Below are 27,834 nucleotides of genomic sequence, written 5' to 3'. Positions count from 1 at the left end.
TCCATAGATTTTCAAGCAGATTTAAGTCAAAACTGTAACTCGGCCACTCTGGAACATTCATTGTCTTCTTGGTAAGCAACTCCAGTGTAGATTTGGCCTTGTGTTTTAGGTTATTGTCCTGCTGAAAGGTGAATCTCCCAGTGTCTGGTGGAAAGCAGCAACCCAGTTTTCCTCTAGGATTTTGCCTGTGCTTAGCTCTTTTCCGTTCCTTTTTTTTTATCCTGAAAACATCCCTCCTTAACGATTACAAGCATACCCATGACATGATGCAGCTACCACTATGCTTGAAAATATGGAGAATGTGGTACTCAGTAATATGTTGTATTGGATTTGCCCCAAACATAACACTTTGCATTCAGGACAAAAAGTGAATTGCTTTGCCACCTTTTTTGCAGTATTACTTTAGTGCCTTGTTGCAAATAGGATATATGTTTGTTCTTTTCACTCTGTCAATTACGTTACTATTGTGAAGTAACTACAGTGTTGTTGATCCATCCTCAGTTTTCTCCTATCACAGCCATTAAACTCTGTTTTAAAGTCACCATTGGCCTCATGGTGAAATCCCTGAGCGGTTTCCTTCCGCTCTGGTTACTGATTTAGGAAGGATGCCTCTATCTATTGTATTTTTACCCATCTACCATAGGTGCTCTTCTTTGCGAGGTGTCGGAAAACCTCCCTGGTATTTGTGCTTGAATCTGTGTTTAAAATTCACTGTTCGACTGAGGGACCTTACAATTATCTCTATGTGTGGGGTACGGAGAGGAGGAGTCCATGCAAATTATTATGTGACTTGTTAAACACATTTTTACTCCTGAACTTATTTAGGCTTGCCATAACAAAGGGGTTGAATACTTATTGACTCAAGATATTTCAGCTTTGATTTAAAAAATAATAATTCCTAAAAATTGAGAAAACATAATTCCACTTTGACGATATGGGGTATTGTGTGTAAACCAGTGACAAAACAAATCTCCATTTTAATCCATTTTTAATTCAGGCTGTAACACATTACTGTGCAGTGAAATGCGGACAACAGTTACAAAGTTGACAAGGATAGGGATTTCTTATGGGTTATGGTGAGTTGCACTGGTGGCTGGTAAAGGGAGGACAGCTCATAGTAATGGCTGGAATGGAATGAATTGAACAGTATCAAACGTTTCTAATTCCATGTTTTTGATGTCATTCCATTTATTCTGTTCTGGCCTGTCTTCAAATAAAAGTAACACCAGTCATAACTGGTTAGTTGGAACTAAAGGGGTAACACATGGGAGGTGTAGCCAATTGGTTTAGATTAAGGGAAGGATTAGGGTCTTAGCTTTATCTAAGGCAAAGGGTAGGGTAGAGTTCCTATCTAGTCAGCAATGCTATCCTGCAACCCACTGCTGACTTGCCTTAGAAGCTAAGCAGTGTTGAGCCTGGCCGGTCCCTGGATGCTGCTGGACATGGTGTTGGTGGGTCAGTAATCTCTCGTGGATAGACGCACGTAACAACTGGTGTCGTAGCATCTGTTAACAGACTGGGATGTGAAAAATCGCAAGGAACTTTGTTCAGTGCAGAGATTTTTCATCACTGATCATTTAGATAAATCACGATTGACCTGGTGTCCTGGCTAAATGCCCAAGATGGCCTCATTCCATCATGGCTACTTAATTATCCCCTTATCCCTAATTGACATAAATCATTCCTAATTTCCACTGCAATAGTTGTGAGCTGCAAAAATAGCATTTATTTTTTATTTAACCTTTCTTTATTTTATCCAGGAATTACCATTAAGGTCAGAAGGCCTCCTTTTATAAGGGAGAACTGAGTGTATTTTTTTTTGTCTCTTCCATTCCTATTTTCCTAGGCTTGTCTATCCGTAGCGTGTGCTGGAAGGCCGACCGGGTCCTGATGGGCACCCAGGACAGTGAAATCTTCGAGGTGATGGTGCGAGACCGGGACAAACCGCTACTCCTCATGCAGGGTCACAGTGAGGGCGAACTCTGGGCCCTCGACCTTCACCCCAAGCAGCCGGTGGCCGTAACCGGCAGTGACGACCGGTCAGTAAGGTAAGTGGTATTCCAAAACGCCTTTAATTTGTCCCCCCAAAAAACATATCTTCCCAGGACACGGCATGAGGGGTCTATCCTAGAAAAAGAAAAGCAGGGGTATTCAGATGTCTGCATAGATTTTGAAATGTATTTTAGGGACGTACAGGTGGCAGACACATTAACGTGTCTTGACAGTTAAAATCAGGCTGAAGCTTGTCCGGTTACCCTCCCATATCATAACAGTAAGCAATGCGTTACCCATAATCTTTTCCTTGCCTTGTTAAAAGGAACTTGTTCTCTTCTACAGAGGGCCATCTCACTTATTCCTATGTTGTCCAGGTTATTCCACTGTTGTCTGGTTTATTCAACTTTTGTCTCTTACTTTTCCACTGTTGTCTGTTAATTCCACTGTTGTCACCTTTATACTTTACTATTTCCACTGTTGTCCCTTTACCCTTTACTAATTCCACTGTTGTCTCTTCCTCTCATTCCACTGCTGGATCATTTTTCACTGCTGTCCCCATATTCCACTACTTTCCCTGTTTGACCCTTCACCTTGTTGCTCTGTATCTCTTTTGCAGGCTCTGGAGTTTATCCGACCACACTCTTATTGCCCGCTGTAACATGGAGGAAGCCGTGCGCAGCGTCTCCTTCATCAATGACGGCTCTCAGCTTGCCCTGGGCATGAAGGACGGCTCCTTCACTGTGCTCCGTGTCAGGTTAGTTACCAGAACAGGCTTAGGTTTTCAAACACAATAAAAAATGTATTTCAGTTATGCTGTATTTTTCAATGTTTTACTATGCTGTATTTTACAGTCTGCTATTTATCTAATTTGTTTTGATAACGATAAAACAGTAATTACACAACTATGTAACACCATAATAATATATATATATTTTTTGTGGGATGTATTGTAACAATGATAAACCGTTTTGGTACCTACTTTGAAATGTTTTGGATTGTAATATTTAAAAAAAGTAAGTACCCCTGGTCACCGACATAATTTTTCAATTAACACCAGACAAACGTTATCTGTAAAGTAAACAGGACTGTAAAATAATGCGTTGTCTTTTCTCTCCTCTGTGTCCCCAGGGACATGACGGAGGTGGTTCACATCAAAGACAGGAAGGAAGTCATCCACGAGCTGAAGTTCTCGCCAGACGGCTCTTACCTGGCGGTTGGCTCCAACGACAGCCTGGTAGACATCTATGCTGTTGCGCAGCGCTACAAGAAGGTGGGTGAGTGCAACCGCTCCACCTCTTTCATCACCCACCTGGACTGGTCGGTGGACAGCCGCTTCCTGCAGACCAACGACGGGGCAGGGGAGAGGCTCTTCTACAGAATGCCAGGTGAAACCACTCTTAAATACTATAATAGGATGGCCTGACTGGTCTAACGTCTACCGTGTCCACATAGGTTCGATTCCGGCCTACTGCTCTTTGACATAACGTCTCACTATCTTTTCAATAAAATCCCCAAAATATATATAAAAAATACATAAATACAATAATGGGGTACAGTAACACTTCACCTTAAAGGTGCAATCTTCAGTTCAATCAACAACAAAGAGACCACCCTGCTACTGTTTTGGTAAACAGTTGATGGAAGGGATTGGAGAAATGTAACCAGTTGATTTATAGTTGACAGTGACATGTCTCTATGCTCTTCTCCCTCATCTCCATAGCGGGGAAGCTCCTTAGTAAAGAGGAGACAAAGGGAATCCATTGGATGACCTGGACAGGCATCATCGGGCCCGAGGTCAACGGGATTTGGCCCAAGTATGCCAATGTCACAGACATAAATTCCGTGGACGCCAACTACAGCAGTGCCGTGCTGGTGACTGGGGATGACTTTGGCCTCGTCAAGCTTTTCAGGTTCCCGTGTCTTAAGAAAGGTCTGGCTAAATGTGTTTTCTCACAAGCCTTTCTCTCAGGCATGCAGTGCCTGTAGCAAATGTAGATAGATATTCTTAGTTTCTTTGGTCACACTTTTTTTGTAATAGTATCAACATCTCTAGCGCATCTATCAACAAACTATCTGTTGATAAGCAACTGCTTGCTAAGGTTAGGGTTAGGTTTAGAATAAGGGTTAGGGTAAGGGTTAAGTTTAGGGTTAGGATAAGGGTTAGGGTTAGTAGATCGTTTAAATGTTACTGCTAGTCTGTAGGTAGTCTGTAGAGAATCTACCGATGGACTATAGATAATAAAGTGTTACAGTTTTTTTCCCACATAGGTCACCATGATAAATATACTTTATTGATAGCCATAACGCTACCATTACCAAGCAATGTTATGGCGATCATATCAAGACATATCTTATAAAAAATGTCCCCGTTCAGCTTCTAATATGTATGTTTTATATATGTTATGTCCCACTTGGTTTCCTTAAATGCATTATTTTCTGGTCTTTGTGAAACAGCGGCTAAATTCAAGAAGTACATCGGCCATTCTGCCCATGTGACAAACGTGCGCTGGTCCCATGATCTCCAGTGGGTGTTGAGCACTGGAGGGGCGGACCACGCCTTGTTCCAGTGGAAGTTTCTTCCAGAGGGGGTGATGAACGGTGTTCTGGAACCCCTCCTTCAAGGTGACAATTGCTGGATTACAAATGAACCCTAACCCTACATTTACATTTTAGTCATTAATTTATCTCCAAATGTTACATTTATGTCACCTGGTTAATGTGCTGTCATAGTCTTCTGTCTGTTTATCTTCTGTGTGAATGGTATGAAAGAATGTAAGTGTAAATGGCAAGTCTGGGTGATGAGTTGTTGGTTTGATCTATCTATTTATTTATCTATATCTATTGAATGGTCTCCATAAAGGTCAGAGGTCATCTATCCTCTGTTTGTGTTTGCATCTCCAGAGGGGTACGCTGATTCAAACAGTGGAGAATCCGACTCGGACGTGTCTGACGTTCCGGAGCTTGACTCAGACATTGAACTGGAGGCCCAGATCAGCTATGAACGACAGGTGGAGTAAAGTATTTTGTGGAATAAGCCAATGCACAATTGCTACTGGGATTGCTCACTGTCTTGCAAAGTATTATACAGTACATCACCAAGAGTATGTGGACACCTGCTCATCGAACATCTCATTCCAAACTCATTAGCATTAATATGGAGTTGGTCCCCCTTTGCTGCTATAACAGCCTCCACTCTTCTGGGAAGGTTTTCCACTAGATGTTGGGACATTGCTGTGAGGACTTGCTTCCATTCAGCCACAAGAGCATTAGTGAGATCTGGCACTGATGTTGGGCGATTAAGCCTGGCTTGCAGTCGGCAATCCAATTAATTCCAAAGTGTTAAATGGGGTTGAGGTCAGGGCTCTGTGCAGGCCAGTCAAGTTCTTCCACACTGATCTCGATTAACCATTTCTGTATGGACCTCACATTGTGCACGGGGGAATTGTCATGCTTAAACAGGAAAGGGCCTTCCCCAAACCCAGACGAGGGGCTAAGTTGGATGCACAGAATCATCTAGAATATCATTGTATGCTGTAGCGTTAAGATTTCCATTAACTGGAACTAAGGGGCGTAGCCCAAACCATGAAAAACAGCCCCAGACCATTATTCCCCCTCCACCAAACTTTAAAGTTGGCTCTATGCATTCAGGCAGGTAGCGTTCTTCTGGCATCCGCCAAACCCAGATTAGTCTGTCGGACTGCCAGATGGTGAAATGTGATTAATCACTGCAGCGAACGCATTTCTACTGCTCCAGAGTCCAATGGCGGTGAGCTTTACACCACCCTAGCAGACGCTTGGCATTGCACATAGTGATCTTAGGCTTGTGTTCGACTGCTTGGCCACGGAAACCCATTTCATGAAGCTCCCAACAGATAATTATTGTGCTAACGTTGCTTCCAGAAGCAGTTTGGAACTCGGTAGTGAGTTTTGCAAACGAACACAGACGATTTTTCGTGCTATGCACTTGGCGGTCCCGTTTTGTGAGCTTGTGTGGCCTACCACTTTGTGGCTGAGTCGTTGTTGCTCATAGATCTTTTCACTTCACAATAACAATACTTATAGCTGACCAGGGCAGCTCTAGCAGGGCAGACATTTGACAAACTGACTTGTTGGAAAGATGGCATCCTATGACAGTGCCACGGTAAAAGTTACTGAGCTCTTCCGTAAGGCCATTTTACTGCCAATGTTTGTCTATGGAAATTGCATGGCTGTGTGCTCGATTTCATACACCTGTAAGCAACAAGTGTGCAGAAATAGCCAAATCAATTAATTTGAAGGGGTAACATAATAACATATGATCTTATCTTAAACTGTCTCCTAGGTTTACAAAGAGGACCTCCCACAGCTGAGGAAGAAGCTAGTGGGCTCACTGAAACGACAGAAAGCACCAGACGAGGGGCTGCGTTTGCAGTTTGTTCACGGGTAAGGCACCTCAAGGGTGACAGAAAATGTATGTACTGTCAGGCCACTTCATATACTTGCAGTGTTTATTCCAAATATTATTTTGCCATGCGGCAGGTATTTATTAAATTCTACACGTGCTTAAAGTATTTCCGCCAGAGTATGTTTTGCTTCGAAGTACCACAAAGTATCCAATAGCCTTGTTTTGACCGTCAGGACAGGCGAGGCCGTGCTACTTTTAATTTACCAGTAAACACCAAAGTGTATGAAATCCTGTAACTATAGATTGTTCCTGTCATTTGCTTATTGCACAGGTACAGAGGTTGTGACTGCAGAAACAACCTATTCTACACCCAGGCAGGAGAGGTGGTGTATCACGTGGCAGCTGTGGCTGTGGTCTATAACCGTCAGCAGCACGCACAGCGTTTCTACCTGGGTCATGACGACGACATCCTCAGCCTCACCGTCCATCCGCTGAAGGACTACGTTGCCACCGGACAGGTAGATCCACAACCATATATTCATTTTGGTTTATTTACTCTACTTCTTCTGTCTCTCTTACGCTTGAGTAATAGAATATACTGCTGCAATCCATCACCATGTAATTGCATAACCTTTATTTAACTAGGCAAGTCAGTTAAGAACAAATTCTTATTTATAATGACAGCCTACCGGGGAACAGTGCCTGCCTGCCTGTTCAGGGGCAGAATGACAGATTTTTACCTTATCAGCTCGGGGATTTGAACTTTCGGTTACTGGCCCAACACTCTAACCACTAGGCTACCTGCCACCCCAGGTAACCTAGTAATAGTTACATAGGAGTTCCTGTGTAACTATTACACTCATAGGGGCAACAGAAGTTGGTGTAACCATTTTTTTTATCCTGTCTTCTTAGTCAAAATAAAGAAAAATGAGTAGGTCCAAACTTTTGACTGGTACTGTAGTTAAGTTGGAAGCTTTATACCAACTCTACTATTTTAGCAACTTAGCAATGTACTGTATTTATCACCCACTATGCATTTTGCATTTGAAAGTTGAATTTGTCCCCATGCTCAGGTTGGCAGGGACCCAGCCATCCATGTGTGGGACATCCAGACACTGAAGTGCTTGTCCTTGCTGAAGGGCCATCACCAAAGAGGGGTGTGTGCACTGGAGTTCACAGGTAGGCCTGTTCTTATGCTCAATGTTGGGGAGAGCTACAGTATGTTCGACTGTATTTTCCGTAGGTTTACTTTACATGTGTTCGCTCCCAGGTTCTGGTTAAAACAGAGATGACAAGCAGTAGATTCACAGTTGACTGATGTTTAATAAAGATTACGTTTGGCACTTAAGTTTGGCACAGCGCAAGGCACAGCGCAGTAAATGATGCAACATCGGCTAGGCACTTGAGTGGTAATGGATTTGGTTGACAACTTATTGTTAACTGAGAATCTAAATGCACACTTGTCTGCTCTATCTTTGGTAGACTTAAAGGTAGACAGCAATATGACAGGTCCTCTTTATATAGCTTTACATAGCCCTTTACACTTGTACCCATATACAGGTCGAAAATGGCACCTAAATTGGAACGCATGGGCTGTACAGTAACATGCTATACATGACATCAAAGCTCTGGCTCTGCACTTTACAGCGCTGTATGGGTTTTGACTGACAGCCATTCTGAACTTGAGCACCGCACGCGACAAGATGTTGCCCCCGATCCCTCCTGATAATTGGGCAACTTTTGCACACAGTGTCAACGTTTATGATCACTATGTTTGTTGTCATGTTGTTATATGCTGGGTTGTTCTGAATAGAATGAGCATGTTTGTTTCTTGTGAAGAGAATTCGCCATGGAACACACACCTGAATGCAATCATGACTCCTTTCTATCTGCACCAAAATGATGATCTGCTTTGCTGAATTGCCTTGTGAAACCAGAACACTTTAAGATCGTATTTTCTAACTTAGCTAGTCATGTTGACAATAGAACAAGCGTTCAAATCATGCCTACCTGACCCAGATTACGATTTATAATGGACCGTTTTATCGATTGCGTAAGCAACAACAGTCATTTTGTGATGGCAGGGATGCAGAGTTGTGTTCTGAATGAAAGCGCTACAAGTGTGCTTGCTCTTGTACCTCAACGGCACAGCTAGGAGAGCTAAAACAAAAAAGTACCTTATAGTTGAAGATTCTTCTTTGAGTCATAAAAGTGCATTGAAATTGCTTAGGAATTGTGAACACTTTGGAGTGGTGTGTGGTCACTTGGAGACACCACTTAGTCCTCTCACTCAACCTAGTATTTTGTTTTCTTATGTTGCACTAACCCCACATTTTCCTGGAATCAAATTGTACAGTATTTGTCACATGCCGAATACAACAGGTGTAGCTCTTACCGTGAAATGCTTATTGAGGGGCACCCCTGAGGGGCCCCCGTGTTGAGGATCAGCGTGGCAGGCGGCCCGTCAAGAAGTCCAGGATCCAGTTGCAGAGGGAGGTGTTTAGTCCTAGGGTCCTTAGCTTAGTGATGAGCTATGAGTGCACTATGGTGTTGAATGCTTAGCTGTAGTCGACAAACAAAATTCTCACATAGGTGTTCCTTTTGTCCAGGTGGGAAAGGGCAGTGTGGAGTGCAATAGAGATTGCATCATTTGTGGATCTGTTGGGGCAGGATGCAAGTTGTAGTGGGTCTAGGGTTTCTGGGATGACAGTGTTGATGTGAACCATGACCAGCATTTGAAAGAACTTCATGGCTACAGACGTGAGTGCTACAGGGCGGTAGTCATTTAGACAGGTTGCCTTGGCATTCTTGGGCACAGGGACTGCTTGAAACATGTAGGCGTTACAGACTCAGTCAGGGAGGGTTTGAAAATGTCAGTGCAGACACTTGCCAGTTGGTCAGCACATGCTCTGAGTACGCGTCCTGATAATCCGTATGGCCCTGCAGCCTTGTGAATGTTGACCTGTTTAAAGGACTTACTCTCATCTGCGATGAAGAGCGTGATCACTCAGTCGTTCGTAACAGCTGGTGCTCTCATGCATGGTTCAGTGTTGCTTGCCTCGAAGCGAGCATAGAAGGCAATTCGCTCGTCTGGTAGGCTTGTGTCTCTGGGCAGCTCGTGGCTGGGTTTCCCTTTGTAATTCAGGCTAGTGTCAGGTGAGCTTGTGTCCTCACCTTTTGGTCTAATAATTTTCCCATTATTTCCAAACTTTTCCCTTTCAGTTGCTACCATGGTTATGCATATGCTTTTCATATTTCTTCTGTAAGAAACATTTTAAATATAACCCTATCCATATAGGCCAATTCCCATGGGTGTAAAGGGTTAAACAGCCATTGCGTGATCTGATATGCTGTGCACCTCGACTGTGATAAAGACGACCTGGAACAAGGGCATACCGGATTTCTTGATTGCTCCAATAGCTGACGACACAAATTAAATGATGTCCATGTTTCTGGATATCTGAAAGCTGCTGACCTTTACTGTATGCGGCTGTATGCACGCATGAGTGGATGGGATAACAAAGAGGGCATAACAAAATGGCTCTCTTCCCTTTGGCCCGCAGTGGATGGGAAGAGTCTTGTTTCTGTGGGCATTGACGAAGGTCATTCCATCGTGTTGTGGGACTGGAAGAAAGGCGAGAAACTGGCAAAAGCAAGGTACAGTATGCATTCAGTAAACCAGGACATTCCCATTCAAGGTTATTTACCTCCATCCACAACTTAATGTTCAATTATCCCTATGGAATAAACACATAAATCAAGATGTAATGAATATGACTAAAAAGGATGATTGATTGAAAAACAGTGTAGATATTCAAGGAAACATGAGCAAATGCAAACATTGATGGAGAAGAAAACAGACTGATGTGTGTGGGTTCTGTTTTTCATTCCCTAGGGGCCACAAAGATAAGCTTTTTGTGGTGAAATGCAACCCCTTCCGTATGGACAAGCTTGTCACCGTGGGAATTAAGCATATAAAATTCTGGCAACACACAGGTATTTCCCATGATTATTTCCATTCCCAATATCGTTTAATTTAGCAACAGTTGTTTTTCCTGCGGTTCACAGAAAACATGGTGGCACTTTATTTTACGATAAACTATCAAAATAAAGAAAGTCGCACATTTACCAACGTTTCGGCATCACTTCCTCAGGAGGAAGGCACAGTGATGCCGAAACATTGGTAAATACCCATTAAATTGCTGGGAGATTATACATGGTGTGCGACTTTTTTTATTTTGATAGTTTATAGTTTATTCGCCGTTAATCAGCACCCCCACACTAACTATTTTCTGGGTGTGCGCCAGCTCATGTTTTTTAGGCAATTTATTTTACGCAACAGAAATGTCTTTAAGAAATTACATGATAAATGGTAATTATTCTACAACGTCCATGTGAGAATTATGATAGTTAACAATGGTTTGACAATGCAACTGTTCAGTGAAGTAATTCAACTATGAAATGCTTTGTTGCCCTCTAACATATTATCTAAATGAACACCACACAAACTATTAGAAGTGTGGCAGTTCACTTTGACAACAGTACTGTTTTTGTTGTTGTTCCATTGTCTAAAAAACGACACACAAAATCGACCTTCGACTGAACGCTTTAAGAAATAGCTTTGTATGAAAGACTGCATGTGTTGGACTCAAGGTGGAGGACTCACATTCAAAAGGGGTATCTTTGGGAACCTCGGGAAGCTGGAGACCATGATGTCCGTCTGCTACGGGCGCTCAGAGGACCTGGTTTTCTCAGGTTCCACCACTGGGGACGTATACATCTGGAGAGAGACCACCCTCATGAAGACCATCAAGGCCCACGACGGTCCAGTGTTCGCCATGTGCTCTCTTGACAAGGTACCCGCTCTCCCCAACCGTCACGTAGCAGTAAACACTTTCGACTAGTACTTATTGCCTCACTTTCTGAGCCGGTTTCCTGGACACGGATTAAGCCTAATCCTGGACGAAAAAGCGTTTATATTTTTGGTCCAGAACTAGGCTTAATCAGTATCTAGGAAACCAGACCGAATACTTTAATTCTCTGGATTAATTAACAGGATATTTTTACTTGGCAGCTCAGTACACCCATCAGCACATGCCTACGCTTCTTTACTCATCTATGCATGATCTTGACCTGTCGTTTACTTGTAGACCCAGGTAGAATATAGAATACATGTTACTTAATGGTTACCTTGGAAACTGCAGCAGAACACAACTGGGATCTAAATTAGTGAAGGCGGTGATTGAACGAAATTAGAGAAAAAGGAATTGGGCTTGTGGGCGATTATTCCCCCCCCCCCCGGTGACAGAGTCCCCTCATTCTCTCGCAGGGGTTCGTGACTGGGGGCAAAGATGGAGTGGTGGAGCTATGGGATGACATGTTTGAGAGGTGCCTGAAGACCTATGCCATCAAAAGGTCTTCGCTGTCTGCTTCATCTAAAGGTATGCTGTCGTCTTCTTTGCTTTGTTTGCTCCACATCCAAAAGCAGGCTATTATAGACTATTATATTTTAAAATGTAAGTAATGTACAGTATCTCACCACAAAAACTATTCTCCAGGTAAACTAAATTCAAGCAGTAATGTACCAATATTGATAAATACTATGATTGTGAATGAATTAATAAATTATAAATGTATTGAAAAAATTAATGAATGAATGCCATAGGCAGCAACAACTTCCATCAGTACAAATAATGGTAATTGTTGCCATTTGCTTGCTGCTATTTTGGAATGTATGTTTGCTCTTTGGCATCACCTCCTGCTTCTTTTCTTAGGATTGCTGCTGGAGGACAACCCATCTATCCGCGCCATCACCCTTGGACATGGACACATCCTTGTGGGGACCAAAAATGGAGAGATTTTGGAAATTGACAAGAGCGGCCCAATGACCTTGTTGGTTCAGGTGCGCAGAGGGGGTGGATATAACAGCTAGACATAAGATCAGAATTTACGTAGATTTTCACTGTCTTAAAAATCTTAACAAATGGTTTGACTATTACGTGTGTGTGTTTAGGGTCACATGGAGGGTGAGGTGTGGGGTTTGGCTGCTCACCCTCTGCTTCCCATATGTGCCACTGTAAGTGATGACAAAACGCTCAGAATCTGGGAACTCTCCTCCAACCATCGCATGGTAGCTGTCCGCAAACTTAAAAAAGGTACCTGCTATAATTTTGTCTTGTTAAATATTTTATAAAGGTTTCATTGAAAAACAATTACTGGTACATCTGTAATACATATATAGAAAAGTTTGTGGTCATACGCACATTCTTAAAAACTTAGATGCTGGGCTAATGAAGAATACTTGAAAAGAACAGAAAGGCCCACACACTGAATATCCTCCCAATTACCACCTTTATTGAAAACGTTTCAATCCACAAGGATCTTCGTTAGGTCAAAAGATCTGCAATGCATGACATTTAAAACGATAGGGCCTTAGAATGATACATTTCAATATACTCAATATGCAGCATTGAAAGACAACCACTGTCCCCCGAAATGAAAGAACAAGTATCCTCAATATAATCCTCCCAAAATACAGTATTATGAGAGTATCTGCAATTTTTATTTCTACCTCCATGCATGTTTAAAATAGGTTTCTGTGGATCATGTGGATCTGAAATCAGGATCATGTATCATGGCTAAGGTTTTTTTTATTTGAGGCGGTAGATGCTGTGCCTTTTCTCCTGATGGGAAAGCCTTAGCCGTGGGTCTGAACGACGGCAGTTTCCTGGTGGTGAATGCCGACACCTTGGAGGACATGGTGACCTTCCATCACCGCAAAGAGATAATCTCGGATATCAGGTTCTGCCAAGGTAATTCCAGGATGTGGTCATTTATTGACAAAATATTTTTGGGCCTGTTGTTTCTGCAAACAAAGTTGTAATGTTACCAAGGTCTGTTAACACTACAGTTTTCACTCTGTCATATCCCCCTCCAGATGCTGGAAAATACCTTGCTGTGGCCTCTCATGACACTTTTGTGGACATTTACAATGTGCTGACCAGCAAAAGAGTGGGCATCTGTAAGGGAGCTTCCAGCTACATCACCCACATTGACTGGGATACCCGTGGTAAGTGAAAGGAATGGATATGCCTATACACTTGGCTTGGGAGGTCGAATAAATAAATACCCATTGCGCACACTGTTGCATATGTTCTTGTATAGTTTATTGCAGCGAATTCAGACAAATTACAGATTGGGCCTTTAATAATTTAGTCATTGATGATTCTAGTTGCAATCTAATTTGTTACTGTCCACCCTTCTTCCCTTACATGCACATTTGTCTTATGATTCAGCCCTAAGAGTAATATTTATACTTTTTTCAAGAGCTATTATTGTTTTTAATCCTGAATACAGGGAAATTGCTACAAGTCAACACTGGTACCAAAGAACAACTATTCTTCGAAGCCCCAAGAGGAAGGAAACAAACTATCAATATTGCGGAGGTTAGAGCATACAAAAACACATTATATGTCCCTTGATTTTGTCATGGGCTCCTTCTATTGATGAAATCACACTTCAAATTGATATAGCGTCTTTCGCACAGATGTGTCAGAGGTGAAAGATTATATGTACATGTAAAGCCTTTTTCAGAAATGTATGTGTACGTGTGTACACGCACGTCTGTCTGTCTGTCTGTCTGTCTGTCTGTCTGTCTGTCTGTCTGTCTGTCTGTCTGTCTGTGTTGCATGTTTCCAGTTTGAAAAGGTGGAATGGGCCACCTGGACCTCAGTGTTGGGACCCACCTGCGAGGGGGTCTGGCCCACACTCAGTTTTGTAAATGCTGCCTCTCTCACCAAAGACCGGAAATTGCTGGCCACTGGGGATGACTTTGGCTTCCTAAAGCTGTTTGGTTATCCTTCCAAGGTGAGTGAATACAAGTCTGAAGTAGAAATACAAAGCTCCATTTTAGTGCACACATTCACAACAATCTCAATGCCATTACATTAGCAGGGTTCTGTTCATTAGCGGCACACTGTAGCAAAATGTTTTGCAACGGAGAATGAAAACAAGCGTTTGCTATCGGACAAAATTCAACGTAGTACCTCCCAGTTTCATTCTGTTTCGAATTTTCTTCCATTTTGTGCCTACTGAACACGACCCAGGAGTTGACTGCACTGAAACAGACCACTCCTTTGTTTCAGGGCCAGTTTGCCAAGTTTAAGAAGTATGTGGGGCACAGTGCCAATGTGACCAACGTCCGATGGTCCAATGATGACACCATGCTGCTGTCGGTGGGGGGCGCTGACTCTGCGCTCATGATTTGGGCCCGCGAGTCGTCGGGACATAAGGAGAGCAAGGCGGTGGATAGCGAGGAGTCTGACGACGATGCGGAGGAGGATGGAGGTATCAGGTTTTTTCTGGATTAAAAAGGGATTTAGGTGGTGGGCGTGGCAGGGGGTGTAGCAGGGGTGTGGCAGGGGGTATAGCAGGGGGCGCAGTCGGCGCGGATTAATTTTCTGCAAAATAGTTAGAGGCCCCCATCCTGGTGGTGTTTTGAAACATAAAAAAAATGTTAAGCCAATTTCTTGCAATTAACAAATGTCTCCATGGAGCTGAGATAAAAAATGCAGTTTTAATACTAATTTCCTGCTATTCTACACATTTTGCCACGCAGCTGAGAGAAAAGGTTGCGGTTTTAAAGGAAATTTCCTGCGATTCTACATATTCTTTTTTTCTTTTATTTATACATTTTTTTGCCCCCTTTTTCTCCCCAATTTTGTGATATCCAATTTTGTAGCTTGCGCTCGACCTGTTGGAGACCCCTGGATTAGATCAACTTTATTATCCTACCAGGGGCGAATTCATTTGGTCATGTGCTTAAAAAGACATAAAAACACAGAATAAACACTATAAAATGTATATGAAAGTGCAACACATATTTACTGTACACTTCTATCGTACTAATCAAGAGTCCAATTCGATTATCCATTGCACAGCCTAATGACTGTTGGAATGAAAGAGTCCCTGTATCTGTTCATCCAGAGCATCTTTTGAAGAAGTCCCGTGTGGCTCAGTTGGTAGAGCATGGTGTTTACAATGCCAGGGTTGTGGGTTCGATTCCCACGGGGGAACAGTATGGGGAAAACAAAAAAAATGTATGAAATGTATGCATTCACTACTGTAAGTTGCTCTGGATAAGAGCGTCTGCTAAATTACTAAAATGTAAAATGTCTCCTTCCCCTAGTCAGGCTGCTATGACAGCATTTTGGGTGAAAGGGATATGTACTGTTCTGTAAGATATTGTCCCGTTTTTGAAGGATGAGTTTTGTGTACAAGCTGTTAGATGATTGTTGGTCTATACCAGTGATCCTTCCCGCTGTCTTGATTAATCGCTGTAGTTTGGCTTGGTCTTGTGCTTGCATGTCTTGCGCTCACTTGGTCTTGCGCTCACATGGTATGCTTGGAATGTAGCTGGCGAAATTCAGTTTGGTTGTGGTTGTCTCTGGTTTATGATTGTATGTGGTATGGTTATATTTATAAATGGTTGTATTGTTCAGGCACAAGGAATTGACATAATTTTTTCTCTCTGTAGGGTATGACAGTGATGTTGCACGAGAGAAGGGTACCGACTACATCACCAAGATCTATGCTGTCAGCATCCGGGCCATGGTTGGCACAAAGCCTCACCAGCGAGAGAAAGAAGTGCTCGTGGAGGAAAGGTACCGTATGGCCAACAAAAACGAATAATGTATTTTATGATGGCGTGGTCAGTTTGTATACCGCTATTGTAAGAAAGTTTTGATAACGTATCTGTAGCAACCAGAAAATAAATCAGATTATCTGACCAGATAACAACCAAAATATGACATCTGTCCCATGAAGTAATGTTCTTGTCATGAAAAATAACGCAGACCAGTTGGTTTATTGTAATCTGGTTGTCATTATGTGCGTAGAAAAGTTAGGTTGCACCATAATATTAGGAGAACATTTGTCGTAATTCCACCTATCGGGAGGCAAGGCAGAGCTACTACTATTCAAGTTACCTATGCCTCTGAAAATCCTTTCAGATCTACATGAAGTGGCTAGTTGTTTCTGGACCTTCCATATTGCTCTGCTCTAATAATAATAATAACAATAATCACAATAATAATCATAATACATTTTATTTGTAACACTTTTCAAAAACACAAAGTGCTACAAACACAAACAAACATCAAATCAGCAAAAACACAGAACAGCACATAATAAAGACACTGTAGGTCTATAATGGCTAGAGTGAAGTCAGGTAAGACATGTACAGCAAAGTACTGTGCAATTAGGCACTCTAAAAGCCTCTTGAATGGCTCATATCAATCATATCAATTCGCCATCTTATCATTTCTTCTGTGCAGGCCTCCTGTCAGTAGAGCTGCCCCCTTACCAGAGAAACTGCTGAAGAACAACTTAACCAAGAAGAAAAAACTTGTTGAGGTTCGTGAGATGGATCTATTTTTAAAGGGGAGGTTGCATTCTTAAAAAGCCAGGCAGGGTCTGGTGGGCCGAGAGATGTTGCCAAAGGAATGGCTGTTCAGGTCTATAATGTTCATACAAAACATTTGATGGGAAACATCAGCTTGTCCAGTATTCTGCATTTTAAATATTTATGTTCTGGAAAAAAAGAAGTTCCTGTTGCTTTTTCTCATTTGCGTGTGCTTTTCAGGAGCTGGCCTTGGAACATGTGTTTGGATATCGGGGTTTTGATTGTCGAAACAACCTGCATTACCTCAACGATGGCGCCGACATCATCTTCCACACTGCCGCAGCAGTGGTCATCCAGAACCTCTCTGCTGGTGTGTATGAAGAGATGGACTGGCCATAGGGCAGTTATGGCAAATGCCAGATGGGCTGGTCCATCTTTAGCCCAGTTTGGCCTGTCTAATTGGGGGTTTCAAGCAGACTTATCAGTATTTGGCTAATAATGGGGGCCTCAAGGCAAAAATGGTTTGGTATGGGGGCCGGTCTGTTAGAAATGCCATGGCAGGTTTCTGGTCCCAGTCCGTCCCTGCGTGTATGAGCACAGGAACACTGAACACACTACTGACCTGAGCCAACCCAAGCTATACTGTGCTGGCCTGGTTACACCTTCACCATAGTTTACATTTTGGTCATTTAGCAGATGCTCTTATCCAGAGTCAGTGCTCCTGAAACTGTGCTGAAAAGGAAAATGTGCAGCACACTTTGGTTCATGTTGGCATAATAGTGTGAAAAGGATATTGGGGTCTGCTGCTTCTTATAGGCATCCTACCAGGACGCCTGCATTCGTTATGACTATATTTCTTAATTCTATTGTGCTATGCTGTCATACAAATGTGAACACTTAATGTATATTTATATATAAATAAGTCATGGGCTATACAAACCCAGGACCCTGAGGTATAACACTCATATTCAGAATGTGGACACAACTAAATGTTGGCTAAACAATTGCATATTCTAGTGATAATTGTCACAACCTGTAAGGCGGTATATATATATTTTGTTTTTTGACAAAGTTTTTTTCTCCACGTAACTGTATATAAATATGGGGGAAATTAAGTAATTTAAAAGTATAGAAAAACACCTGAAATGTGCTGGGACTGATATTAAAGTTTCATACTGTATCTCGCCTCACAGGGACTCAGAGCTTTTACCTCGAGCACACAGATGACATTCTGTGTCTCACTGTCAATCAACACCCAAAGTATCTAAACATCATTGCCACAGGACAGATTGGTAAGTGGGAACCCACTCTATTCTCATGACTTTTACTGAACCCATCCACATACGGTTGGCTTTGTTTTATCGGCACTGGTGTTGTTTTGAAAGCACAGTTCTTTCTTTTTTTGCTACATTGTATCAGATTTATGTGGAAGATACTTTGTGTCAAAGAGTGTGTCAAATTTTGTGTCAAATTTTGCTCAAGACTTTTAATTGGCATTAGTTTGAGTCTTCAAATGTGTTTTTACTCTTGCTCTCCAGAGGACACACTAAGCACCTTGTTTTGAGCTCCCGAGTGGTGCAGCGGTCTAAGGCACTGCATCTCAGTGCTAGTGTGTCTCTACAGACCCTGGTTCGATTCCAGGCTGTATCACAACCGGCCGTGATTGCGAGTCCCAAAGGGCGACGGACAATTGGCCCAACGTCGTCCGGGTTAGGGTTTGGCCGGAGTAGGCCATCATTGTAAATAAGAATTTGTTCTTAACTGACTTGCCGAGTTAATTAAAGATTAAATATATAAAAAAGATATACAGTTGAAGTCGGAAATTTATATACACCTTAGCCAAATAACATTTAAACTCAGTTTTTCACTTTTCCTGACATGTAATCCTAGTAAAAATTCCCTATCTTAGGTCAGTCAGGATCACCACTTTATTTTAAGAATCTGAAATGTCAGAATAATAGTAGAGAGTAATAATAGTAATGCTTTATTTCAGCTTTTATTTCTTTCATCACATTCCCAGTGGGTCAGAAGTTTACATTCACTCAATTAGTATTTGGTAGCATTGCCTTTAAATTGTTTAACTTGGGTCAAACATTTTGGGTAGCCTTCCACAAGCTTCCCACAATAAGTTGGGTTAATTTTGGCCCATTCCTCCTGACACAGCTGGAGTAACTGAGTCAGGTTTGTAGGCCTCCTTGCTCGCACACGCTTTTTCAGTTATGTCCACACATTTTCTATAGGATTGAGGTCAGGGCTTTGTGATGGCCACTCCAATACCTTGACTTTGTTGTCCTTAAGCCATTTTGCCACAACTTTGGAAGTATGCTTGGGGTCATTGTCCATTTGGAAGACCAAAGCTTTAACTTCCTGACTGATGTCTTGAGATGTTGCTTCAATATATCTACACCTTTTTCCTACCTCATGATGCCATCTATTTTGTGAAGTGCACCAGTCCCTCCTGCAGCAAAGCACCCCCACAACATGATGCTCCCACCCCCGTGCTTCACGGTTGGGATGGTTTTCTTTGGCTTGCAAGCCTCCCCCTTTTTCCTCCAAGCATAACAATGGTCATTATGGCCAAACAGTTATATTATTGTTTCATCAGACCAGAGGACATTTCTCAGAAAAGTACGTTCTTTGTCCCCATGTGCAGTTGCAAACCGTAGTCTAGCCTTTTTATGGCGGTTTTGGAGCAGTGGCTTCTTCCTTGCTGAGTGGCCTTTCAGGTTATGTCGATATAGGTCTTGTTTTACTGTGGATATAGATACTTTTGTACCTGTTTCCTCCAGCATCTTCACAAGGTCCGTTGCTGTTGTTCTGGGATTGATTTGCACTTTTCGCACCAAAGTACATTCATCTCTAGGAGACAGAACGCGTCTCCTTCCTGAGTGGTATGATGGCTGCGTGGTCCCATGATGTATATACTTGCGTACTATTGTTTGTACAGATGAACGTGGTACCTTCAGGCATTTTGGCTGATTTATTTTGGTTTTCCCATAATGTCAAGCAAAGAGGCACTAAGTTTGAGGTAGGTCTTGAAATGCATCCACAGGTACAACTCCAATTGACTCAAATTATGGAAATTAGCCTATCAGAAGCTTCTAAAGCCATGACATAATTTTCTGGAATGTTTCAAGCTGTTTAAAGGTACAGTCAACTTAGTGTATGTAAACTTCTGACCCACTGGAAATGTGATACAGTGAATTATAAATAATCTGTCTGTATGTCACGGTTGTCGTAGGGTTGAGACCAAGACGCAGTGGGAAAATGTACACTCATCTTCTTTTATTAAAGTGAAGAAGGAAAAACACCAAAAACGTATGCAAACCACAAAACAGTCTTGTCAGGCACACTTAGCTAAACAAGAACAATCTCCCACAAAATACTAACACAAACACATACCTATTTATAGGACCCTCAATCAGAGGCAACTAGAAAACACCTGCCTCCAATTGAGAGTCCAACCCCCAATTACCTAAACAAGAAATACAAATGACTAGACTAAACATAGAAATACATTAACATAGAACATTGTCCAAAATCCGGAATAATAAATCAAACACCCAACTACTAACACAACCAGCCCGAACCACATTAAACAAATACCCCCTGCTACGTCCTGACCAAACTACAATAACAAATTACCCCTTTTACTGGTCAGGACGTGACACTGTAAACAATTGTTGGGAGAATGACTTGTGCCATGCACAAAGTAGATGTCCTAACCGACTTGTCAAAACTATAGTTTGTTAACAGGAAATATGTGGAGTGGTTGAAAAAAAAGTTTTAATGACTCCAACCTAAGTGTATGTAAACTTCTGACTTCAACTGTATATATTGATATGCAAATAAGGGGCACTAGTGTCAAGAAGTTTTCAATACTTCTCAGTTTTCAATAACTTCAAAACCTTTAGCTGTGTCCTTGAGAGCGCAGGATTGAATGTGTGTTTCAGGGCGATTCTTGATGCACAATAATGCTGTCACATGACTGTTGCATTGCTAGATATTTTTTTTTACATCTGTGCCACGCAGGGCATTTGAAGTGGTCACTTTCATGCCAAATGTCATCCTTACCCATTGCTCTTGTTACTTTTGACGCTTCCTCATTTCACCATTGTCCACTCCATAACAGGTGATGTCACCGACCTGCCAGGTAAGATGGTGGCATTTATTCTTCATGTCTTATTTACTTTGGTTTCAATTCCGGGTCATGTTCATTAAGCACCAAACGGAAGAAAACGCACTGAAACAGGGAGGGTCTGAAATTTTCCAGTAAGAAACCCTAATTTCCAAATGTTTTAAAGCACTTTCTTTTGCTTGCCCTAATGAACATGATCCTGTTTATTTCAGTGTAACTAACACAAACGTGGCATGTCCATTGAAAGCATAACCCATCCCAAAATGTTTTATTTATAGTTGATGTTTTTGACTTGCAGAAGACAAATTCTAATCTTCTTTCAAAACTCTGTGGTATAATTTACTGCTTTTTGTTTAGAGTTGGAAATTGGTGGTGAGTATTGACTTGAGTACTGTATTGTAGCTTGTCAACCTGCCAGTGTCAGTGATTATTAATTGATGAATGAAGGCTTACTATGAATGAATCCTTGCTTAGCCCTTCTTGTGAGCATGCCGAAGTAGTTAAGCAAGCCTCTCATGGTTCTTGTACTGTACTGTATATGGTAAGTCACTTACCAATATTGCCCCTTGTACTAGTACCAGTTTATGCATGTAGATGCCAGACCGGGACCGACCCTTAGTGAATTAGACGTGACCCGTTATAAAGTGACCTTGTACGACTGGATTGTCCTCAACATGTCCACCCTTGCCATCCTCCTCCTTGACCCTCAAACCCTGTGTTGTGAGTGAGATGTGACCTCTTGAGGCGTGGTGCTTTGAGTACTCAAGGTAATTTTAAAGCTGCGGGACTGCTTTTTGCCTACAGGCCTCGCCCCCTCCATCCACGTGTGGGACGCAATGAGCAAACAAACGCTGTCAGTATTACGGTGTTCGCACGCCAAGGGGGTGGGCTACGTCAACTTCAGCGCCACGGGCAAGCTGCTGCTGTCGGTAGGGGTGGAGCCTGAGCACACCATCACCATCTGGCGCTGGCAGGAAGGTAACAAGGCAACTCTATTTGATTTTTTAAAAGACGAATAGATGGATGGATGGGACGAATTAAACTCTATTGGGTCTAACAACTTTGATCCTGATTTTCTATTCCATAGGCTCCAAAGTGACCAGTAAGGGCCGCCATGCCGACAGGATCTTTGTGGTGGAGTTCAGGCCTGACTCGGACACCCAGTTTGTGTCGGTGGGAATCAAGCATATCAAGTTCTGGACCCTAGTGGGAGGTTCCCTCATGTACAAGAAAGGAGTGATCGGCGCAGTGGAAGACGGCAGGATGCAGACCATGTTGTCTGTGGCTTTCGGTGCTGTGAGTACCACCTTTCTATTTGTACATGGCTAATATATTGATTATCTAATTATGGTGAAGAAAATGAACTATTCATGCTGGGTTGCACATTTCATCACAATTATTTTTTTGAACGTTGTCTTGAGGACTGATGCTTGACAGAAGGTTCTACTCAGTGCATTTTCAATGATGCATATTTAGTCTAAAGTGCATTATAGTGGCTTGGAAACACAATGACATTTCAAAAAGAGGCAAATAATTAGAAGGAAAATCCTTTTGTCATCATTGTGATGTCGCCAGATACAGTATAACTTTAGCTATCTAGCTAACATTGAGGGGAGAGCACCGAATTTTTTGTTAGTTAACATTAGCATTCCTAGCTATTTTTGGCTAACTTTGCTAGCTAATGGCATTGCCATCTCTCTAAATACAGGGACGGCAAATGAACGGCTGCTGCACAGTCACTATGGGATGTCTTTCTAGAGTGCTCGGTTCACTTGTGCACAAGAGCATTTTTTTACTCTAAATGGTTAAGCGAGTGAGACATGATTATTGTAAAAATTTGAGTTTGCTTCATATACTATCATCCTAAATTAAAATATGTAATTATTTTGCCATATTAATATATGATGATGATAATATTAATTTTTATTACGCTACTTTCCTTTCCTTGATGTGGATAGTATGTGTTACTACATTACACAAGCTCACTTTTTGACCACATGGAATTGGTGGGAATTACACATCCTTTTACCTCAGATTGGTGAAGTTAGTATAAACGTTTATAGTCAGTAGATCAATTGCTTAAAACATATCAAAATCTCTCACGAACACGTACATTACCAGTCAAAAGTTTGGACACACCTACTCATTCCAGGGTTTTCTTTATTTTTACTATTTTCTACATTGTAGAATAATAGTGAAGACATCAAAACTATGAAATAACACATATGAAATCATGTAGTAACCAAAAAAGTGTTAAACAAATCAAAATACATGTTATAATTGAGATTCTTCAAAGTACCCACCCTTTGCCTGGGGGCGATGACAGCTTTGCACACTCTCCACAAAATGTGGAAAAAGTCAAGGTGTCCGAATACTTTCCGAATGCACTGGACATATTACTCCCAGATTCCATATTCATTTCCAATAGTATTCCAATTCAGGTAAAAACTGCTTAATGTGTCCAAAAACTTGCTGGGTTTGATTTACTTTCATATACCAGAAATCGTGAAAACAGGTTTGTGCTAAAGTACATTTGATGACATCATAATGATGGCAAAGTTGTTTCCTACAAAATATTTGCCTACTTTAGCAACGTCATCATATTTCCAGGCCACTATTGTGTAATTTAGATGAAGCGTCATTAGCCCCCGTTCAGAATGACTGGGCATCAGTCCACTTTTGGTCACCACTATAGCGGGCGTCTCTTTAGAACGGTCATAATAATGGCATGACGCGACAGAGTGACGGAGGTGCAACTCATGAATATTATTGAAGGTCTGCCATGTCTTGTGGATGTCATGGACTATAAGTCTTTGCTTCAAAAGTGCTGTCTTTGTATTTGAGAGGAGTTACATCTCCTTAGCCCCATCCCTCAGCTGTATACCAAAATAAGTGATGGGACAGCCTTTTTGTTGTTTTTTCAGCTCAAAGGCTCAACCTTTTAATGAGAGTTTTGTCATTGTTCTGACAGAATAACCTCACATTTACTGGTGCCATAAATGGTGATGTGTATGTGTGGCGAGAGCACTTTCTGGTACGGGTGGTGGCCAAAGCACATACAGGGCCTGTTTTCACCATGTACACCACACTCAGGGATGGCCTCATCGTGACTGGAGGGAAGGAGAGGCCGTGAGTACTCTGACTTTTAACTTTATTGATTCTTGCTCACAGTTTACATAGAATGTGAGCGAGACATGGGTTGCATGATACAGGATATAAAATCAAAAATTTTATTTTTTCTACAGTATTGTTTAAAGTTAAATTGATTGTTAAAAAGTGCAGTGCAGCGATTGATGATGCATACACAAATAAAGGAGATCAGGTTAATTTGCTATTCTTCACTCATCTAAAAACATGATCTAAAATCATGCATAAAGCAAGAAGTAGTGTGATCATAGAAGTGTGATGCAATGTAAAAGGAATGCATGTACATATGTTTAAAAAAAAAAAAGCTGTGGTCGTTCTATTCAATTGAATTCCTTTTTTTTAAGATTGTATTTCGTTTTCCAACAATTAATTAAACATTTAGACATGCATAGATCCACAAGACTCGACATGACTAGGGAAGGACTTATTGCACAACAGTCAAAACAGCAAAAGACGAGTAAAGAAAAAACGAGCATAAAACTCGACAAACGTTAACGACATCACACTTGCTCAGACACACATGTTGCCACCGTATCAGAACTTATCCATATTTGTTCAATGTTTTATTTCTTTCTGATATTGTTTCTTATCTATTCTTACAACCAACAGCCATTGGTTTCAGCCATCGTTTGTTTCCAAGACTGCCCCATATGGCTTCAGTCTGTAGCTAGATTTTTTTAAATAATGAAGCATTTGATTCTTCCATTCAAATTAATTCAATTCAACATACTTTACTCCACCCAAAGGGGCAATTATTAATTGTATTAATCCCCGAGTGACAAGTGAACAACAACATGACAACAGGAAGAACATAACACAACATATAGCATACAGTACATGACATAAACTCACACACAGTAAATTATGTGTGTTCTTAACAGGACTAAGGAGGGCGGAGCAGTTAAGTTGTGGGACCAGGAGATGAAGCGCTGTAGGGCGTTCCAACTGGAGACTGGGCAGGCAGTGGAGAATGTTCGGTCCGTGTGCCGGGGAAAGGTAGGGTTCTGTGTTCTTCCCACTTATACGAACTATCAATGTCTGCTTTGTGATACTTGATTGCTGAACTGGACCCCTATAATCCCACTATAGACACTCATATAGGGGTGAATCCTAACTTCCACTTGTCTAATTTTCACTTTGTCATGCAATGTCAACGGGAGACTAATTGAAAATTCGATTTCATTAGGATTTGTCCCGTAGAGAGGATTGGATAGATATTAGATGGTAATAGCTTAATCTTGACTTCTAATTGGCTGGGTGGAAATGTCGCAATCTACAGGAGTAGCAATGAAGTAGGGGCTAGGGATCAATTACCAATTCAGAAGAAGAGTTGCTTTTGTTTCCCTAATGTGCTTTGGGAAGGCTTTTACAAAAATATTCTGCACTGAAAAATATGTAAACTTTCTTAATTTTATCTTGGAACATGCTAGCATACATTTTATTATATGTACTTTAACATTACTATTCTCTTTAATATAGTTTATACTGAGTATCTGTAGGTATTATGATTGATTGTACTATAAATTGACAAATACTGTAATACCACGTTCATTCAAGGAATAACCCCACGTTTATTTTTTTATTTCACCTTTTTAATCCAGGGTAAAATCCTTGTGGGAACTAAAGATGGTGAGATCATTGAGGTGGGCGAAAAGAATGCGGCCTCCAACACCATGATCAACGGACACACACAGGGGCGAATCTGGGGACTAGCTACTCACCCCTCAAAAGACATGTTAATTTCTGCCAGCGATGACGGCACCATCCGCATATGGGACCTGGCAGATAAGGTGAGTGATAAGGATGGAGAACAGTTTTTGCCTTTTAGGGTGCGTTCAAACCCAAAAACATGAAATGCATGTTCGACGCAGCGATGTGTTGGTGTGGGGAGTAATGTTAAACCTGTTTTTGAGATTGTTGTTCTGAATCCACTGCCCCTCGTCAAGTTCGCCACCCCCATCCCCATCCGTTGGTCTGCCCTGCACTGTAGGCTATTGATGGATTCAAGACAAGGTCATTTTTATTGATCTCAGATTCTCAGTTTGTCAGCGTCAAAGGCTGTCATTTAGATCATTTGTGCAGTATTAAAAAATATTTTTCCAAAGTCTCCAGTCATGTAAAATGACGTAGAATTGCATGAAATGCGTTTAGAAAAGGCAAACATTTTTCCAGATCCTAGGCTACTAATAATGGTCCCCATTTTTGCAACTTCTTTAAGCGCCTCTACTTTACTGCTCTATGCCACCACGCATATGTGATGATACATGCAGTGCTTTATTATTATTTTTTAAATCTTGTACCGCAGAGCTCCCCAGGTCTCCCACCTCCCGATTTACAAATAAAGTATTGAACACAGATAATCTAGACTCTAGCTACTGTAACCACCATATACTAAAATATCCACACAAGCCACTAGCCAGCCTGCCATACATCACGAGTAAGAACATTATTAATATTAGGCTATATTATAAAGTTATTATTTGAGAGCATTGAATATAAATCATAATCAATTATGTCAATCATGTCTTTTAGGAGGCACTGTAACTAGTTTGCTTACAATTTGTGATGAGTGGGTGTGTTGCAGAAATAAATATGCATGTGCAAAAAAAAGAAAACGAAATAATAATTGCTACAGAAGCAGTTAGTATGTTATGAATTTTTTCATTTTGAGCAGAAAAGACTATGCATGGCCCTGCTCCTTGGTACTGTTACTGTCTTTTGTTCTTTCTCTCCTAGAAACTTCTAAACAAAGTCAGCTTAGGCCACCCAGCCAAATGCACAGCCTACAGCCCCAATGGAGAGATGGTGTCCATAGGCATGGAGAATGGAGAGTTTATCATCCTCCTGGTCAACTCCTTAACAGTGTGGGGCAAGAAGAGAGATCGGAGTGTGGCCATCCAAGACATTCGGTGAGCCCAACCTAGGACCCTTCTATTTCAAGGTGGTTGATGGGATGGGTTGTATTTTTGTAATTGTTTTCTTAAAAAAAAAAAAATCTGGATAGAAACAAAAATAAACCATGACAAGACCGGAAATGTACACTGAGTGTACAAAACATCAGGAACGCCTTCCTAATATTGAGTTGCTCCCTTTTGCCCTTAGGACAGCCTCAATTTGTCAGGGCATGGACTCTACAAGGTTTCGAAAGCGTTCCACAGGGATGCTGGCCCATGTTGAGTCCAACGCTTACCACAGTTGGCTGGATGTCCTTTGGGTGGTGGACCATTCTTGATACACACGAGAAACTTGTCTAAGACTCCAGTCCCCCAAGTCATAGACTGTTCTCTCTGCTACCGCATGGCAAGCGATACCGGAGCGCCAAGTCTAGGTCCAAAAGGCTCCTTAACAGCTTCTATCCTCAAGCCATAAGACTGCTGAACAATTAATCAAATGGCCACGCAGACTATTTACATTGACACCCCCCCTTTTGATTTTACACTGCTGATACTTGCTGTTTATTATCTATGCAAAGTCACTTTACCCCTACCTACATGTACAAATGACCTCGACTAACTTGTACCCCTGCACATTGACTCAATACCCCCTGTATATAGCGTCGGTATAGTTATTTTGTGTTACTTTTAATTTTTTACTTTAGTTTATTTAGTCAATATTTTCTTAACTGTAGTACTTGAACTGCATTGTTGTTTAAGGGCTTGTAATTCAGTATTTCACGGTAAGGTCTACCTACACCTGTTGTATTCGGCGCATGTGACAATTTTTACAAATTTGATTTGAACTGTTGAGCGTGAAAAACCCAGCAGCATT

At 41.5% G+C, this 27,834-nt stretch overlaps 1 protein-coding gene and 1 non-coding gene across 3 annotated transcripts in view; both read left to right on the top strand.

The window, feature by feature from the left end:
• eml6 (EMAP like 6) overlaps positions 1-27,834 on the top strand; it is a 73,062-nt gene that overhangs the window by 11,988 nt on the left and 33,240 nt on the right. The window contains exons 7-37 of one of the 2 annotated variants that reach the window (XM_045691319.2): positions 1,847-2,048; positions 2,612-2,749; positions 3,124-3,380; positions 3,716-3,925; positions 4,450-4,617; positions 4,897-5,003; positions 6,317-6,417; positions 6,711-6,897; positions 7,453-7,558; positions 9,943-10,036; positions 10,275-10,375; positions 11,033-11,235; positions 11,709-11,820; positions 12,154-12,281; positions 12,393-12,534; positions 13,039-13,191; positions 13,317-13,448; positions 13,736-13,824; positions 14,078-14,245; positions 14,524-14,725; positions 15,915-16,041; positions 16,714-16,792; positions 17,022-17,151; positions 17,975-18,073; positions 20,914-20,934; positions 21,724-21,897; positions 22,007-22,215; positions 23,891-24,048; positions 24,948-25,062; positions 25,668-25,856; positions 26,803-26,975. In XM_045691319.2, coding sequence (XP_045547275.1) covers positions 1,847-2,048; positions 2,612-2,749; positions 3,124-3,380; positions 3,716-3,925; positions 4,450-4,617; positions 4,897-5,003; positions 6,317-6,417; positions 6,711-6,897; positions 7,453-7,558; positions 9,943-10,036; positions 10,275-10,375; positions 11,033-11,235; positions 11,709-11,820; positions 12,154-12,281; positions 12,393-12,534; positions 13,039-13,191; positions 13,317-13,448; positions 13,736-13,824; positions 14,078-14,245; positions 14,524-14,725; positions 15,915-16,041; positions 16,714-16,792; positions 17,022-17,151; positions 17,975-18,073; positions 20,914-20,934; positions 21,724-21,897; positions 22,007-22,215; positions 23,891-24,048; positions 24,948-25,062; positions 25,668-25,856; positions 26,803-26,975 — 4,474 coding nt within the window. The remainder of the gene's footprint in view (positions 1-1,846; positions 2,049-2,611; positions 2,750-3,123; positions 3,381-3,715; positions 3,926-4,449; positions 4,618-4,896; positions 5,004-6,316; positions 6,418-6,710; positions 6,898-7,452; positions 7,559-9,942; positions 10,037-10,274; positions 10,376-11,032; positions 11,236-11,708; positions 11,821-12,153; positions 12,282-12,392; positions 12,535-13,038; positions 13,192-13,316; positions 13,449-13,735; positions 13,825-14,077; positions 14,246-14,523; positions 14,726-15,914; positions 16,042-16,713; positions 16,793-17,021; positions 17,152-17,974; positions 18,074-20,913; positions 20,935-21,723; positions 21,898-22,006; positions 22,216-23,890; positions 24,049-24,947; positions 25,063-25,667; positions 25,857-26,802; positions 26,976-27,834) is intronic. The other variant, XM_045691320.2, reaches the window with a different exon arrangement.
• trnav-uac (transfer RNA valine (anticodon UAC)) lies at positions 15,382-15,453 on the top strand. The gene has a single exon. It is a non-coding gene; the product is annotated as a tRNA-Val (tRNA).

The sequence above is a fragment of the Salmo salar genome, chromosome 12, assembly GCF_965601325.2.
Source record: "Salmo salar chromosome 12, fSalSal1, whole genome shotgun sequence".
In the NCBI taxonomy this organism is placed as follows: Eukaryota; Metazoa; Chordata; class Actinopteri; order Salmoniformes; family Salmonidae; genus Salmo; species Salmo salar.
The sequence above is the reverse complement of the archived record's forward strand: the minus strand, read 5'-3'. Positions and strand labels throughout refer to the sequence as shown.